This window comes from Scyliorhinus torazame, chromosome 7, assembly GCF_047496885.1.
Source record: "Scyliorhinus torazame isolate Kashiwa2021f chromosome 7, sScyTor2.1, whole genome shotgun sequence".
Lineage (NCBI taxonomy): Eukaryota > Metazoa > Chordata > Chondrichthyes > Carcharhiniformes > Scyliorhinidae > Scyliorhinus > Scyliorhinus torazame.
The window spans coordinates 48953187-48970625 of NC_092713.1; the positions used below are offsets into that span (position 1 = coordinate 48953187).

At 44.5% G+C, this 17439-nt stretch overlaps 1 protein-coding gene across 1 annotated transcript in view; it reads left to right on the forward strand.

Annotated features, from left to right (window-relative positions):
• Positions 1-17439, forward strand: part of pif1 (PIF1 5'-to-3' DNA helicase homolog (S. cerevisiae)) — a 44724-nt gene that overhangs the window by 13833 nt on the left and 13452 nt on the right. Inside the window, exons 6-10 of the mRNA XM_072510655.1 lie at positions 1500-1614; positions 4152-4258; positions 6126-6265; positions 14424-14530; positions 15062-15149. Coding sequence (XP_072366756.1) covers positions 1500-1614; positions 4152-4258; positions 6126-6265; positions 14424-14530; positions 15062-15149 — 557 coding nt within the window. The remainder of the gene's footprint in view (positions 1-1499; positions 1615-4151; positions 4259-6125; positions 6266-14423; positions 14531-15061; positions 15150-17439) is intronic.

Genomic DNA, 17439 nt, shown 5'->3' on the forward strand with positions numbered 1-17439 from the left:
CAAATGTGCAATTCCCCAAATTATGCTTTTACTGATATCCAGTATTCTTGAACCTGTTAAGGCTGCAGTGGTTTCAGAAAGTATAACAGTTAATAAGCTGAAAATGATTTGCTTTCTGCCCTTGTATCATGATGGCGATGATATTTAGCTGACAAGCGTCATAAAATGGTCTAATTTGCTGTCATCATTCAAAATCATTGCGTTAGCTTCCACTTGTACACGAACAATACCCAGCTGTAGCTAAGTATCACTTCGCAATCTCTGTGCTGTCAGACTGCTTATCTTAGGCGAACCACAATTAGGGCCACATAAAACCATCTTTTGTCCCTGGCACAATGTCCACACCTTCGTCATTGATTCAGCCCTCATCCCGACTGTCTCCAATTGAATGGTTTGTAATCTTGGTGTTCTGTTTGTAATCAACCTTCATTTGATTCTACGTACCTTGCATCACAAAAGCTGCTTACTTTCTCCTCTAGTATTAGCCCATCTGTTGTTGAAACTCCAATTGATGCCTTTTGTCACCCCCAGCCTTGACTATACAAATTCTCTTCTTGTTGGTTTCCCATCCTGTATACTCTATAAACTTCAATTCGCCATACTGCCTATGTCCTGGCCTGCACCAGACCATCTCATCCACACTCTTGTCCTTGGTAATATACATTGGCTCTCATTCGTTTTAAACTTTTCATCCATTCATGGCCTTTTCTCCTCCCTGAATTCTGACTCTCGCCTCTTGCGTACCCTTTCCTCTATGGCATTGAGATAAGGGTCAGCCATGATCCTATTGAATGGCGGAGCAGGCTCAAAGGGCCGAATGGCCCACTCCTCCAGCTCCCAGTTTCTATATTTCACTTCACCACTAGTGGCTCTGCCTTCAGATACCCCGGCTGCATGCTCCGAAATTCCCCCCAGCTTTCCCATATGTCTATTTTCCTTCAATGCCGTCCATAAAAGCTATCTTTCCCACCAAGCCTTTTGTGACCATGTCGGAATATTTCTCTCTTTGGCTTATTGTCAATTATTTTCTGTGAAGAATAGTTGAGACATTTTTCTATATTTCTAAATGTAATTTGTTAATACCGTAAACGGAAATGGATGTGATTACAATGGGTTTTCTAGTGTAGCGACACTGACGTTTTCAGATGGTACTTATTGCCATTGACCTCCTTATTAGCTTGTGTTTCAATCTGCTTAAGGTGCTCTTGCTTAAGGTGCTCTATCTCAGATGGAACTGGTTGGAGGCTGCTGTTTACTTGTGGACAGCTGTAATGCTGAACATTATCGTGATCTTGACTTGAGAAACACTGGCAACTATTTTTATGGACACTTGAGTGCAACATGATTGAATGAGGCTCTGAAAATCCCAAGTTATAGTGGAATAAAATTTCCTTAACTTGAAGGATCTATTTATCTTGATGGATGAATGTCCTATTCTTTTGTAGTCACTGGTTGCTGAGCATCTTGAGCTGATTCAGTGTTCCATTTTATTCTTGCAGGGTCGTTCGGAATTGCAATGAGCCATTTGGTGGAATCCAGCTGATAGTTTGTGGAGATTTTCTACAGCTTCCTCCCGTGTCTCGTAAAAATGAAAAATCCAAATTTTGCTTCCAGGTAATGAGTTAACTAATCCAACCCCTGTTTTTATCAGAAGGGGTTCACAAGTTTTGCAAAATAAATAAAATTCTTCCACCTTGCTTCACAGCGCCAGGGTCCCAGGTTCGATTCCTGGCTTGGGTCACTGTCTGTGCGGCATCTGCACGTTCTCTCCGTGTCTGCATGGGTTTCCTCGGGGTGCTCCGGTTTCCTTCCATGAGTCCCAAAAAGACGTGCTGTTAGGTGAATTCTCCCTCAGTGCACCCGAACAGGTGCCGGAATGTGGTGACTAGGGGCTTTTCACAGTAACTTCATTGCAGAGTTAATGTAAGCCTACTTGTGACAACAATGATTATTACAGATTGGGTTTGGGCATTTTTCAGAGTGCTTGCTCCTGATAGGAAATAAATGGAAGTGCAAGAGCTGTGATCTGGGTTTTCTTGCACAGTATGTGGTCAACAGACAACGATTACAAGTTGTCAACATGTGTAACTATCTTGGATCATACCAAAGTGTTGAAATGTTAAAGGATGCTAAGAGCCCCACTGATGTTTCCTGTGACAATGTCTTAAAAACCACGAAGGATAACTTGAAACACTGGTTCGTAGTGGTGTATCTTTGTTTGGAATAACATTAGGAACCATGTACAACCCAGTGAGGAACCAGTCCACTCGTTATGTGAACAATTAATAAAGAATATTTATTAAAGTAAAAGGAAAGAAAAACACTGCAAATAACTAATCTTCACTATGACACTTGAGTACATTTATAACTAAATACGCACCTTGCTATCTGAAGTTACTTTTTGTTCCCAGAATATACCTGAACTCACAGACACCCCTTTTCCCAAGCAACATCCAATTTTAGTAACTCTACAGGTCAAATCCAGTTAATAGTTACCATACAATACCACTTGGGTGACCAAGTCTAAAAAAATGTCTGGTTCAGCAACGGCACGAGAGGAGAATATCTGCCATCTGTCATGGTTCTCAATGTTAGATAGAACAGGCCTCTGTGGTTTGGCTTGCAGATGGAACTGGCCTGTCTGGCTGTTGGATGGAGAATAGGAGTCCCCACTGAGGACGCTAGCAGCCTTTGATAGTCTCCTCTGTGGATTCTGTTGTCTGCCTACCTCAAATCCCCTGCATTTAGAAGTTATAATTTCAATAGCCCTACTGATTTCTGGTAAACAATTGTTTTTGATATGACCATTTGCACCTCAATGACTCTAGACTCCTGCTAATCTTGTTACTGGGCAAATCACATCTCTTTATTCCTCTCTGTGCCTGCTAGTATTATTTTTCTGTTATATTTTCACCTCCAGCCCACTGTTGGTCTCCAACTCTTCACATTCCTGACAATTCAACATCTATTATTTATGTGACAGCTACTCCTTTTCAGCACCGCTAATGATGTTTTGAGCATTTTTGTTGCAAGTTTATTGTGTTTTGTGTTCAAAGGTTTTGGTAGCCATGTATTGGTTCTTGGGAGGAAGAACTAAAATGGACAGCTTGAACAAGTTGTAGAGTTTAGGAGGGTTTTATTCGATCGGACTAGATTTGGGAACTTTTTTCTTATTAAGGTCCGGCTGATAGAATCGACACAGAACAAGAACATTCAGCTCACTGTATGTGTGCTAAGAGGAATTTTCCTGGTCTCAGTCCCTTGGCTTTTCCCTGTAACCTTGCAAATATTATGCCCAATTCTGTCTTGAACGCCATGATTGAATCTGCCTCTCCCACATATAGAGGCAATGCATTTCAGATCCTAACCACTCACTGAGTAAACAAAGATTTTTCCTCAATTTGCTTCTGGTTTTCTACCAATCCCCTTAAGTGAATAATTTCTGGTTCACAATCCTTCTACAATGAGAACAGTTTCCATCAGTCTACTTTGGCCTGAAGGCAGTGTGGTGGAATAGTGATTAGCACTACTGCCTCTCAGTTCCAGGGACCCAGGTTCAATTCCAGCCTTAGGTCTGTGTGGAGATCTCCCCATGTCTGTGTGGGTTTCCTCTGTGTGCTCTGGTTTCCTCCCACAGTCCAAAGATGAGCAGGTCAGGTGCATTGGCCATGTTGAATTATCCTTTACTGTCCAAAAGGTTAAGTGGGGTTACGGGATAGGGTGGGGGCTTGGGCCTGTGTGGGGTGCGACGGTCGATGCAGACTTGATGGGCCGAATGGCTTCCTTCTGCACTGTGGGGATTCAATGGTTCTATGACAGCTCCTGATTTATTCTGGTCAGTTCGTAACGCCAGTCATAAACATGGCAACGAGCTGCAAATTGAATAATATTTAAATGTCCTCAGTTATATTAAGAGAACATGCAGATGAAAATAGTGGAGGCAATTGATGAACTGTAGCAGTTACTTACACCAAGGGGCAGCAGAAGAAGTGCAAGAAGGGGGTAAAAGGATGCATAATTATACTCACTGATGTGCTTTATTTATTTTGTAAGTGAGGAAGAATTTACAGGTGATCATACTCTAGCCTCTTAGATTTTAGGAGCCTCTTCAATTGCTCAGTAAAGTGAATGCACTTTGTACTTTACTTAAGGCTAAGAGTTGGCAGAAGTGTATCCACGTGAACATGGAACTAACAGATGTGCGAAGACAAACTGATAAAAAGTTCATTGCAATGCTGCAGGCTATTCGGCTTGGGAGGCAAGTATTCCATTGAGTATCTTGCAAATAAAATCTTGGAATCTCCATTTTCAGTGATGCATTTAGTGACGGTAATTGTGGTCACTAAACCATTATTGCAGTTTGTGTATGTGTGGGATAAATCAGATTTCCATCAAGGTGCATAAGGGTTTTGATTTTTGACAAAAAGATAATCTGTCCAAAAGCACAGCAGATACAGCCACTCGGGTAGACCGTATTAACAAATTTAAGATGCAATTCAATGTGTAATTGGAGAGAAAACAAGGACTGAGGGGATAAGTGCGATTGATTCTTCAAAAATTGAGGCTAATGGCCTTCTCCCATTACTAAAAGATTCTTTTCCATTCTTACTAAGTGCCCAATAAATGTTGCCCAGTGATTCGGCACGGTGGCGCAGTGATTAGCAGTGCTGCCTCACGGTGCCAGGGACCCGGGTTCAATTCCGGCCTTGAGTGACTGTGCAGTTTTGCACATTCTCCTCCAATCTGTGTGGGATTCCTTCAGGTGGTCCGGTTTCCTTACACAGTCCAACGACGTGCAGGTTAGGTGGATTGGTCATGATTAATTGCCCCCTTAGTGTACACAGGGATGTGCAGATTAGGTGGGGTTACGGGGGTAGGGTGGGGGAGTGGGCTTGGGTGGGGTGCTCTGTCAGAGGGTCGGTGCAGACTCGATGGGCTGCATAGCCTCCTGCACTGTAGGGATTCTATGGTTCCATGATTTGAATACTTTCAATTTGATTTGAACACTTTCAATTTTGTTAGAGATTGCTTCTCTGCATTTGGCCAACAAAGGATCAATCCCCCCCCCCCACCGCCCCATCGTATCTGTTGAAAACAGCAGTAGTCGATATTTTTCTTATTATTATTTTTCATCTGGCGAGCATTGTAGTAGAAGAAGTATGAGCCAGCGAGTTACTATCCCTCTAATGACGGATAAATGTGCCAGCCTTTGCTCTGAGAGTGGCACTCTCTCCTCGGAGCCAGTTGGTTGTGCGTTCAAGACCCGTTCCAGAAATTTCAGACCAATTATTCCAGTGCAGTGTTGCATACTCTAAAGTGCTGCTTTCAGACGAGACTTAAAATGAAGGCCTATCTGCCTGCCAGGTGGATTTAAACAATTTTAAGGCACGATTCAAAGGTGAGCAGGAGGGTTCTGCTTGCTGTCTTGGCCAACCTATAATCCTGACTAAGCGATCACCAAATTATTATTATCATTATTGTCATGATCTCACTCGGCAGTTTCTCGAAATGGATATCAAACATGAAGGGAAGCTGGAACAATCGGCATCAAAAGTTTCACATGGAGAAAAAGCCCTGGTGTGGACTTTTGAAGAACAAAATGGCCAGCTTCTGTGCTGCAGCAATCTATGTTTCAGTGATTTAGCTTAGCAATGTCATGTGGCCCATACTATCTTTACTATTTCTTTTGGAGCTCAGGAGCAATGTTCCCTGGATTTTTTTATTTATTTGGAGTGCACGGGTGATTTATTTAAGGGTGTTGCTCCTTTAATTTTTTTTTTTGTGTGCAACATCACAAGCAGGGTAATTTAAAGAGGTTAACTTGTGCGCAGCCTGTGTGGGAACTTTTTTAGTTGCTGTGTGGCTTAGAGGGAACATTGTTATATCTTACTGGAATACCACACTGATTGGTGCTCCGCTGCATCTACTCCCCAGGGAATTCTGTGCTCCGTTAATTCACTATACATTTTTAGAAAGACAAGGGTGGCTGGTGAACCAGTGTCAGGATCTATCCAGCCACTGACTAAGAATTATTGTGTTGGCTGCTTTGGAAGTGGCATTGGTGTGGAGGTTTGACTATTCTGTTGATGTATATTGGAAATTACTTGAGGCTGTTCTGAAATCAGGTGCCCAGAAGAAGTCGCGGTCCAGTTGATCAAAACTGCCAACCAGAAGATAGATCGAGATGGAATCCTAGCAACGCGGCTTTGCACGCACAAAGATGATGTGGAATTGACCAACCAGCAGAAGCTCCAGCAGTTACCAGGTAATGGATGGAAATCCTGTGTAGAATTCTGAAACCGATCCAGCCAACGCCTATTCTGTGCTGCTGACTATGTATTCAGCATTTGCTTCATTGCAAACTCCTAATGTGCCTATTTCCACCCTGATAATCTGATCCATTATGATTTTAAACCCCATTCAGTATTAATTGTAGTTGGACAGCAGCTGCTTCGTAAACCAAGGGTACACTTTGGGGACCAATCGAAGCAGAGTACTGCTGGAGAGCTGAAATTGATGGAAATACTCAGGTTATGGCAGCATCTGTGGTGAGAAACCAAGTTTAACATTTCAGGCCCATGAGATTTCATCAGAACTGGGAAAAGTTTGAAATGCCCGTTGGGGATCTCATTTGGATGTAATTATCATTCCATAATAGACTATCCAGTTTGTATTTATTGAGTTATTATTCAGTCAGCCTCTGGTGTGAGTCCCAATATGTTTTCCCTTTACAATTTGGGTTTGTAATTCTTTTTTAATTGTATAATTTTACATTTGTGTTCAGGGTACACCATGCAGTGAAGATGATAGAAATGCTTGAACATTCTGATGTAGCTTTGGGCAAGCGGTTGTTGTAACAATTATTCAGCTACTTTCAACGTGCAGTTTTCCAGTTTGTTCTCCTTCATCCCAGTGCGGAATCTCAATGCCAGGAGAATGTAGAACACTAACCGTTGAGATCAAACAGTGCTGTTCATAGTAAAGCTTGTTTCATCTGTCTTATCCTCCATCTCAAGAGCATCCCACTTCAACACCGCCTCTTTTGAAGGAGATTATAAATTTAATGCAGAATGATCGGGAGCTTTCTTTTGACCCATTTTCTGCAGGAATGAGTCCAGCTCAAATGTTTTTCACTTGGTTACTTCACCTTATTGGTCTGGACTGTTCCCATTGATTAAAGGAGATTGTGTTAACCCATGGTACCAAGTGGGCCAAGTTTACTGTAACAGAAGGGAACATACAGTTAAACTGGCTGAATGTATCTTTGCAACTATAATATTATAATAACGTTGAAGAACCGTAAGAATCTTGGTCAACTCCTTGCTATTATAATGCATGGAAGAAAACCTAGTTAATATGTGCATGGGAGGTCAACATTATTAGGACTTTGCGTTAGATGTTTTGAGAAGATTTTTAAAAAAGATTGTCACCATGGAAATGTTGATTGGGGAGGGGCAGAACAGAAGAAATGTTTTGCAGACTAGATTTTCATTTGTCTCGAGTGAAGTTCTTTGCAGTCATTTGTTAGCTCCCCTTATTCCTTGTTTTAGTTTCCATCTTCTCTATACACACGTTATTCTCCATTCTATGGCTGTGAGGATGGTCCTTTGAGGTACAACCATATGTTACAATATGGTCATCATTATAAGATGAGTTAGGGTACTCTGCATGGACATTTGCTTTTTATTTGATAAATGAGCTCGGCAGACAGCGTAGGAAACAAAGAGTGCTAAATGGAAGCGATGAGTTAAATCAAGTAATTTTGGGGCATGCTAATGCAGTGGAAGCAGAATGCTTATGGGCAGAGCTGAGCGGTGACAGGAACATTAACAAATCCTCTCGGGAGCTTGGTGGCACTGGTCAATGAGATGGGTTTTAGAATCCGAGAATTTACAGTGCAGAAGGAGGCCATTCGGCCCACCAAGTCCGCACTAGTCCTTAGAAAGAGCACCCCACTCAAGCTCATGCCTCTACCCCATCCCAGAAACCCCACCCAACCCTTTGGAAACTAAGGGGCAATTTAGCATGGCCAATCTATCTAACCTGCACATCTTTGGACTGTGGGAGGAAACCGGAGCACCCGGAGGAAACCCACGCAGACACGGGAGAAAGTGTAAACTCCACACAGACAGTCACCTGAGGCCGGAATTGAACCTGGGACCCTGGAGTTGTGAGGCAGCAGTGCTAACCACTGTGCCACCGTTCCGTCCTGTGTTTTAAAAGAAAAGAGTTTTAAAAAGTGTGTTCTTTATGCAATGAGGGTGCTGCTGGCAAGGCCAGCCTTTGTTCCTTAAACTGTGTTGCTTGCTCAGCCATTTCAGAGAGTTAATAGTCAACCACATTGTTGTGGCTCTGCAGTCACATGTAGGCCAGATTGGGTAAAGGCAACAGGTTTCTCTCCCTACTGGAGATTAGTGAACCAGATGGGTTTCTATGACAATCAACACGGTTTTATGGTCACTATTACTGAGAATAGCTTTAGATTCCAGATTTATTCATTCAATTTAATTTCCAACACCTCCTATGGTGGGGTTTGAATCCACGTCCGCGGAGTAATCCTTTTGTCCTTGTCCCATCCCAACTTATTATATTTCTTAACCTTTCCCAATTCCAATGAAAGGTCATCGGCCTGGAATGGTAACTCTCTCCACAGCTGCTGCTTTTTTATAATACCTACCATACAGGTATACCAGTCTCCAGATGAAAAGATGATGCAGTTGACCTGCATCATCACGACCAAGGTTGCCCCAATAATGATGAGGCTACTCGTGAGTGTTCACCCGTTGGCGATGGAGGTGGATACGGGGGCTGGTGTCTCCATCATTGGAGAACAGACATTTAATCACCTCTGGACTGACATTCTACCTTTTAAGTCTAAAGGATACCAGAGTTGGATTAGCCGCCTGCACAGGGGAACCATTGTAAATTATGGGAACCGCAATGACCTCAGTAACCACGCCTTCCATTCATGGTTGTGCAGGGACCAGGCCCAAGTCTCATGGGTAGACGTTGGCTCCAGCGGATCAGACATTTAAAAAATTTTGAAATTGGGCATTGAAGGATTATACAAAATTATCATTGACCCTGATGTCTTTCAAGGGGCCTCGGAAAAATAAAAGGAGCCAGAGCCAGAATCTATGTCAACCCCGATGCCATGCCAAAGTACTTCAGAGCACGACCAGTCCCAGATTTGTTGCTCAAGAAAGTAGAAAAAGAGCTTGGACGTCTGGTAAACCTTTGGATAATAATTGACCAAAGATGTGCAGGTTAGGTGGATTGACCATGCTAAATGGCTCCTTAGTGTCCAATGGTTAGGTGGGGTTGTGGAAGAGTGGGCCTAGATGAGGTTCTCTTTCAGAGGGTCGGTGCAGAATCATTACAGTGTAGGAGCAGGCCACAGTGAAGGGGGAAGCCAATCGGCCCATCGAGTGCACCAACCCTCTGAAAGAGCACCACATCTAGGCCCACGCCCCTACCCTAACCCAGTAACCCCACCTAACCTTTTAGATAGTGAGGGGCAATTTAGCACCGCCAATCCACCCCACCTTGCATCCTTGGACTGTGGGAGGAAACTCACACAGACACTGGGAAAACGTGCAGACTCCACACAGACAGTGACCCAAAGTCGGATTTGAACCCGGGTCCCTGATGCTATGAGGTAACAGGGTCTCAAAACTGGACTGATCTCCCACACGTATAGAGGACTTGTGTGCCAAACTATCAGGCGGCCAGACCTTAAAACTGACATGAGTCCGTAACTTCATTGTAGTGTGCCATCATGGGCCTGATGGGCCGACTGGTCTCCTAGAATAAGATCTGTGCAATTTGCAGCGTGGATCATTCCCATCCTCTAACCTGACAAATCAGTTGGCCTTGGCGGGGATTATACCCTCACAGTAAACAGGGTCTCAAAACTGGACTGATACCCCACACGTAGAGGACTTATGTGCCAAGTATCAGGCGGCCAGACCTTAAAACTGACATGAGTCATGCCTACCTCCAGCTTGGATAAATCGTCCCGTGAATGTTAATGTAAGCCTACTTGTGACACTTATAAAGATTATTATTATTATTATATGTCACGATTAACACACAAGGGCCTATACGAATGTACGCAGCTGCTGTTTGGAGTCTCCTCGGCATGTGCCATATTTGAGTGCGTTATGGAGAACATACTCCAAGAATTGTTCATGGTGGCGGTGTACCTCGATGACGTTTTTATTACAGGAACTACAGAGCAGGAGCATCTAGCAAACATGGAAGAGATCTTGTGGCCATTTTCAAACACGGGTACACCTCAAAAGGAAGTGCAGAAGTGCATATCCCAAGCGAGCGAGGTGACCTATCTAGGATACCGAGTGGACAAGAAAGGTCTACACCCTGTGGAGGACAAGGTCAAAGCCATTAAAGAAACACCTATCCGGTAAATACCACAGACCTGCAATCCTTCCTGGGACTGGTCAATTATTATGGGAAATTCATCCCAAACTGGGCCTCTCCGTTACTATTACATCAGCTGTTGAAGAAACACCAGAAATAATTGTGGCGGGCGTCACAAGATGAGGCCTTTAGAAAGTAAAATGGCAGGTATTATCATCTAAAATTACGATTCCACGGAGGAGCTCATATTCTTGGCTCCTCGCTATGGAGTCGGGCACTTCTCTGCATCGTTGGGAAGATGACACGGAATGGCCCATTGTCTACGCATCAAGAACCCTTGCGGATGCAGAGCGGTGCAATCACAAATTGAGAAGGGTTTTTGGCAGTCATCTTCGGTGTAAAAAAATTCCACCAGTATGTCTATGGCTGACATTTTGTAATAGTGACAGAACACAAGTCTTTATTGGGCCTTTTTAAAGATGAGTCAATCCCTGCTATTACCTCATCCCGGAGACAGCATTGGGCCTTTTTACTAGGAGCTTTTATCACCTCGGAGCACGAATAGCCACCGTTATTCACCTGAGTCATCTCCCACTGCCCACAAGTCTGGCTCCCTTGCCAGCATTGGAAAAAGCCACCGTGATCTTTAAATTTCTTGGAGACCTTACCGGTATTGGTAAAACAGACCAAGGCGTGGACACAAAAGGGCCCTATATTGTCCAAAGTGAGATCCCGAATGGGGGGGGGAATCTGAAGACAACCCTCTAACGACATGAAGCTCTACCTATCTGGAGGGAAGAACTGTGTGTGTCGAAGATGGTATAATCCAGTGGTAGTCATTTCCCACCCAGGCAGCACCCAATCTGAATTGCACAAAGGCTATCTTGGAATTTCCAAAATGGAAGATACTCATTTGAAGCTATGTTTGGTGGCTTGGGCTCGACACAGATATTGTGGACCTGGTAAAACAAGTACTTTATGCCTCGGGACCAAGAAGCTCCCCGTTTAGCCTCCCTACCAGGCAGTGACCAGGCAGACCATGGGTGCGGTACATGTACACTTCGTTGGTCGATTTTCCGGTTCTATGCTCTTAATGTTAGCGGATGCCCATTCCAAATGGATGATATTACACCGCATGGCCTCTACAACTTTCCACACCACGACTGAGAAACTCCATTAGAGCTTTCGCATTCACGGCATACTGGAAGTCTTGATCTCTGATAATGGTACAGCCTTAATGAGTGGGGAGTTCCAGGCTTTTCTGAAATCGAATGACATCAAACACATTAGGACACCGCCATATCACCCATTGTCCAATGGCCTGGCAGAGTGGGCAGGGCAGACCTTCAAAATTGGAATGAAGAATCATCCAGCTGGATCCATGGAGATGAGTTGACACGATTCCTGTTCGATTACAGAACCACGCCCTATACCACGACATGAGTCGCCCTGGCAGAGCTATTGATGGGACGACGACTGTGCACCAGGTTAAGGCTGCTGTTTCCAAATTTTTGAGTCCAAACACTAGAATCAAAAATAAATCCTGATCCCCTAAGACCCGAGAGAGTTTTCAAGACTGGGGACGTTGCTTGCCTACGTGCGGACCTTCGAAATGGCTCCAGTTGAGTCCCTGGAGTCATACTAGAAAAGACGGAGCCCATCTCCTACTGGGTGGAAGTCCTGAGGAAGCACCTGGAGCACTTTGCAGTAGGGAGCCTGGTTCTGCTGAAACTACATCTCCAACCCCAGTCGTGGCCATCTCTGGCACAGGCCTAAAGCCCACACGGGACCCTATGCCCTTCTCCCCCAATTAGGGAAAGACTCCGGTTCTGGCATGGAGGCTGAGTATCCCCCCCCCAGTGTCTGGTACTGATGAAGGACCTGCATTGGTGACCCTCAGGTGGTCTGAGAAAGAGGAGTTCACCTGTCCGTGTTACACCTAGCAATCTGGCTGCATCTGTTGCGGATTCTAGGCCAAATGCAAAGAAGTGGAAGAGACTTCATCGCCGTGGGAGCACTGGGGATGAAACAGGCTTGAGGGGAGGGGGGAGGGAGAATGTTCCAGTGCTCACGAAGACCATGGTGGATTGTCGATTGATCTCCCTGTGGAGTTTGTGGATTACGAGTTCCCATTATGAACAGCGGAGGCTCCCCCAATAAGGACTCGCTGACAATACTTTCAAATATGTGATCCGGAGCGGTGGTCACGGGCTGGGGTGCTAGCTTTGTACATCACGATTGCCACTTTATTTTGTTCAAGGAGTAAACCCGAGTTTGTGTTAGCCTGGCCTCAGCTGGGGTTATTATACTGGGTACAATTACAGCTCAAATGTTTGTGGGAGGTCAGTTAACGTAGTTGGCTGGACGGCTGGCTCATGATGCGGCGTAACGCCAACCGTGCAGGTTCAATTCCCATACTGGCAGAGGTTATTCATGAAGGCTCTGCCTTCTCAACCTTGTTCCTCGGCTTGAGGTGTGGTGACCCTCTGGTTAAATGACCGCCAGTCAACGTACTCTCAAAGTGGAGAGCAGTCTCTGGTCCTCTTGGGGCTGGAGCAACATACAGCTTGAGTTATAAGCCAATTGTTATTTTTATACTTTGAACATTAGGCAGCACGGCATTGTGGATAGCACAATAGCTTCATAGCTCCAGGGTCCCAGGTTCGATTCCAGCTTGGGTCACTGTCTGTGCGGAGTCTGCACATCCTCCCCGTGTGTGCGTGGGTTTCCTCCGGGTGCTCCAGTTTCCTCCTACAGTCCAAAGATGTGCAAGTTAAGTGGATTGGCCAGGATAAATTGCCCTTGGTGTCCAAGATTGCCCTTAGTGTTGGGTGGGGTTACTGGGTTATGGGGATAGGGTGGAGGTGTTGACCTTGGGTAGGGTGCTCTTTCCGAGAGCCGGTGCAGACTCGATGGGCCGAATGGCCTTCATCTGCATTGTAAATTCTATGAAACATAATTATTTGCTTTCGCGTGTTGCAAGTTTTTACTCATGAATGGGAGCTGTATCATTTTGTTTCATTTAAAACTGTGGGTGTAAGACTGCCTGAATGGAATCCCAATTGGAGAGTTTTTTGTTTCCTGCTATAGAGCCATATTCATTCGACTGTCCAAACTTGTTTTACGTATGACCCTTGTAATCAGTAGACAGAAAAGATTTCAGCCCCTCCGTCTGCGCTATTGCCAAGCCTGGTATTTTTAATTTGAAGCATCTTGAGGAAACCTAGCTCAACATTTTCATAGAATAGAATCCCTACAGTGCCGAAGGAGGCCGTTCGATCTGTCGAGCCTGCACTGCCCCTCTGAAAGAGCACCCTGCCTAGGCCCACTCCCCCACCCTATCGCGCTCTCAACCCCAGTTAACCCTTCATGTTTGGAAAGATGTATGCTGCCCAATTTGTTTCTTGTCGTCTCAGAATCTGAGGGTCACCGACGCAGGTTCTTCATCAGCAGAAAACGAGAGACAATGATGAGCTGATGAGCATGAAACAACGGAAGGGCATATGGAATATATGTGCAAGGATATATAACAGGCCACATGAAGCTGCAGGAATGAGATGCATTGTTTTACTGTTTTTTAAAAATATATTGAAAATTTATTTTTATTCAGACTAAAAGGTTCTCCAGAAAAGGTGAGGTCATTATTTTGATGGGAGAGGCAGGTGAAAAGGGAGTTATGAGGGAATTTTAGTCTTTTTAAAAATCTGGCAGCATGAAACATGCAAATTACACCCAAATCTTTGACAATGATGAGCTTCAAGCAAAATGACATTGGCCTCTTGATTTTCCTAGCCTCTGTCTGGACATCTGAAAATCCCGTTGCAGTATTCCTGCTATATATGTGGTAAAACTCTGTGCTACAACCTGGGTGTGTTCCATCGCCTTAAGCTTTCACTTCTTAACCTTTGGATAAGTCATGATGAGCTACTCTTTCACTGCGATAAATATAATACCTTTAAGTCAATTTAATGCAACACTTTGTATTGCATGGGAGAAGCTAGGCAACTGAGTTCACCCATTCATTTTTATTTTTGTGTTTACAGGAGAGTCACACACATTTGAAGCTGTTGATAGTGATCCCATGCTCATACAAACGTTAAATACGCAATGTCCAGCAGGGCAGACACTGCAACTGAAGAAAGGGGCACAGGTTTGTATTTAATATCCGAGGCTACTGTTTCTGCGTTAGAACTAGTCCACTCTGATATTATTATCATCCTTGTATTTGGATATCCTCCTCGACCCCAATTCCCATTCCATTGGGTACCTGTTGGTTTCTCACCCATTAGACCCTATGATTTGTATTTCAACTGGTTTGATGACCTGGCATCTAAACAATGCTGGACTATGAAATGAAATGAAATGAAAATCGCTTATTGTCACAAGTAGGCTTCAAATGAAGTTACAGTGAAAAGCCCCTAGTCGCCACATTCCGGCGCCTGTTCGGGGAGGCTGGTACGGGAATCGAACCGTGCTGATGGCCTGCCTTGGTCTGCTTTCAAAGCCAGCCATTTAGCCCTGTGCTAAACAGCCCTTCAGTGATATCCAAAGGAAAACACTGGTTACCAGTGCCAAAAGAGAGACTCTGTATGCTAAGGCTGTAAGTAAGTGATGTTTTGTATTCGGGGACAGCTCTGACCCTACTGTTCTCCATCCTGAGCTGGCTTCCTCTGTTCTGCAGGTGATTCTGACTAAAAACTTGGACATCGAGAGGGGAATGGTAAACGGTGCTCGAGGCGTTGTCGTTGATTTTGATCTTGGAAACAAAAGTAGGTGTTTTTGCACAGTTATCAAGAATTAGGAGGTGATGGAATGTGGTTAATTATTTCAAAAGTAGGATGCATGGAAAAATGTTTTTTTTAATTCTGATTTTCCAGCTAGCAAAATAGAACAGTCAGAAGTTCATGTAGTGCTTTTCACAGAATCACAGAATTGTTACAGCACAGGAGGCCATTCAGCCCATTGTCTCTGCAATTCACCTCACGTCAATCTCTCACCTTCTCCCCGTAACTCTGAACATTCTTTCTTCTCGGGTAACTGCTTAATTCCCTTTTGAATGGCTCACCTGCCTCCACCACACTGAAAGGCAGTGCATTCCAGACCCTAACTACTCACCTGTACTGAAAAAGCTTTTTTCCTCATGTGGTTTTGGCTTCTTTTGCCAATTACTTTAAATCTGTGTCCGCTCATTCTCGATTTTTTTCATGAGTGGGAACAGTTTCTCCCAACTTTTCTGTCCAGACCCTTCACGATCTCGAATACATCTATCAGATCTCCTCTCCGTTTTTTTTCCTCTCTCATCGTACTTGAGGAATCTCTACTATTCATAAACACTAGAAACTGTTCAAATGGTATCTGAACAGCAATTATTCGAGCAGAGGTTAAACAACTGGTTTCCTCTAATCCTTGAAGAGGAAAGCGACTAATTCCTATTACCTGTAAGTAAATGCAAAGATATGCAATTATACAGATATATTAACTCGTCTAAAAATAGCAGGTTGTAAAAGATTAGAATTTTGAAGTATTAAAATTATTTGATACAGTGCATGTGACTTACTTTCTGATGGGATTAAAATAAATTAAAACTAGGACAATTTATCTCTAATGTAATTGTTTTCGATGTATTTTATGGTAAGGAAGGGCAGCATGGTGGCACAGTGGTTAGCACTGCTATCTGACAGCGCCAGGGACTCTGGTTCAAATCCAACCTTGGGCGACTGTGTGGTGTTTGCACTTTCTCCCTGTGTCTGCCTGGGTTTCCTCCGGGTGTTTTGGTTTCCTCGGACAGTCCAAAGATGTGCAGGTTAGGTGGATTGGCCATGCTAAATTGCCCCTTAGTGTCGAACGGTTAGGTGGGGTCACAGGGATAGGGCGGGAGTTTGGGCCTGGATTAGAGTGCTCTTTCAGAGGGTCGATGCAGACACGATGGGCTGACTGGCCTCCTTCTGCACTGTAGGCATCCTATAAATCAGGCAGAAAACTATAGAACTTGAAAACATGGCGTTCTGCGCCCACGCCAATTATGTTAGCTGTCGGCTCATGTTCCCGATGTTATGCCAGTTCTGGATAATATGGCAGGCAGGAATAAACGTTGGGAGCCTGTGCAGATTAATCAGGCAACTGACTGGAATAATATGTAGCATCTACAATAAAACGCTTGCATGGTGTGTTTCACATCTGGTGGGTTTCCTATTTTTTTGGGAAGGTTGAAAAGGTTCAGCTGAGCCCTAAGTTTCAGGTTCTGTGACTGCTGGAAGTGCTTCATGTGAGAAACAGAGCTGCATTTTAAACTTATCCTAATTAGAGGCCTTATTCCTCCTGCTGAGAGGTCCATTTGGGCCTTGACCATCACTTTAGCCTTCAAACTAGGCCACAAACATCCAGAGAGGAGGAGGAGGAGATTGAAAGGAAGAAGGGCGCATTAGGAGTTCCAGGATACACTGCTGGTGCATGAGGGTGCCAGAGCTACGCCACACCAGAGGGTGATGAAGCCGTCATAAGCCCTCGAATGAGGGGCAGGTGGTCCTGTGCAGCCCTTCGAGTATATAGGCACAGCTGCAGATGTATGAGACCCAATACAAGAGGAGGCTCGGGCAGTCAAGAGCCAAGGCCACATCCCTTTGACATGCTGGCAGGGGAGATTTTGTCCAACTGTGTTGGGAGCACCCAATGCCTGGAGCTGTTCTGGTTACTGTTGCACTCAACCTCTTTGTGAGAGGATACTTTCAGACAGTGTGTGGAGACCTCTGTGGAACGCAGCCTGCTGCACACCATTGCATTTAGGTCTTCACTGATGCGAAGGGCCAGGAATGACATCACCCTCACGTGGCTGTCTGAGTGGAGATTTTATGTTCTCCCCGTGTCTGCGTGGGTTTCCTCTGGGTGCCCCAGTTTCCTCCCACAGTCCAAAGATGTACAGCTTAGGTGGGGTTATGGGGATAGGGGAGGAGGCCTAAATAGGGTGTTCTTTAGAAGGTTTGGTACAGCCACAATGAGCCAAATGGCCTTCTGCACTGTAGGGATGATGCACTATCAATTACGACGAGACGAGAGTAATCG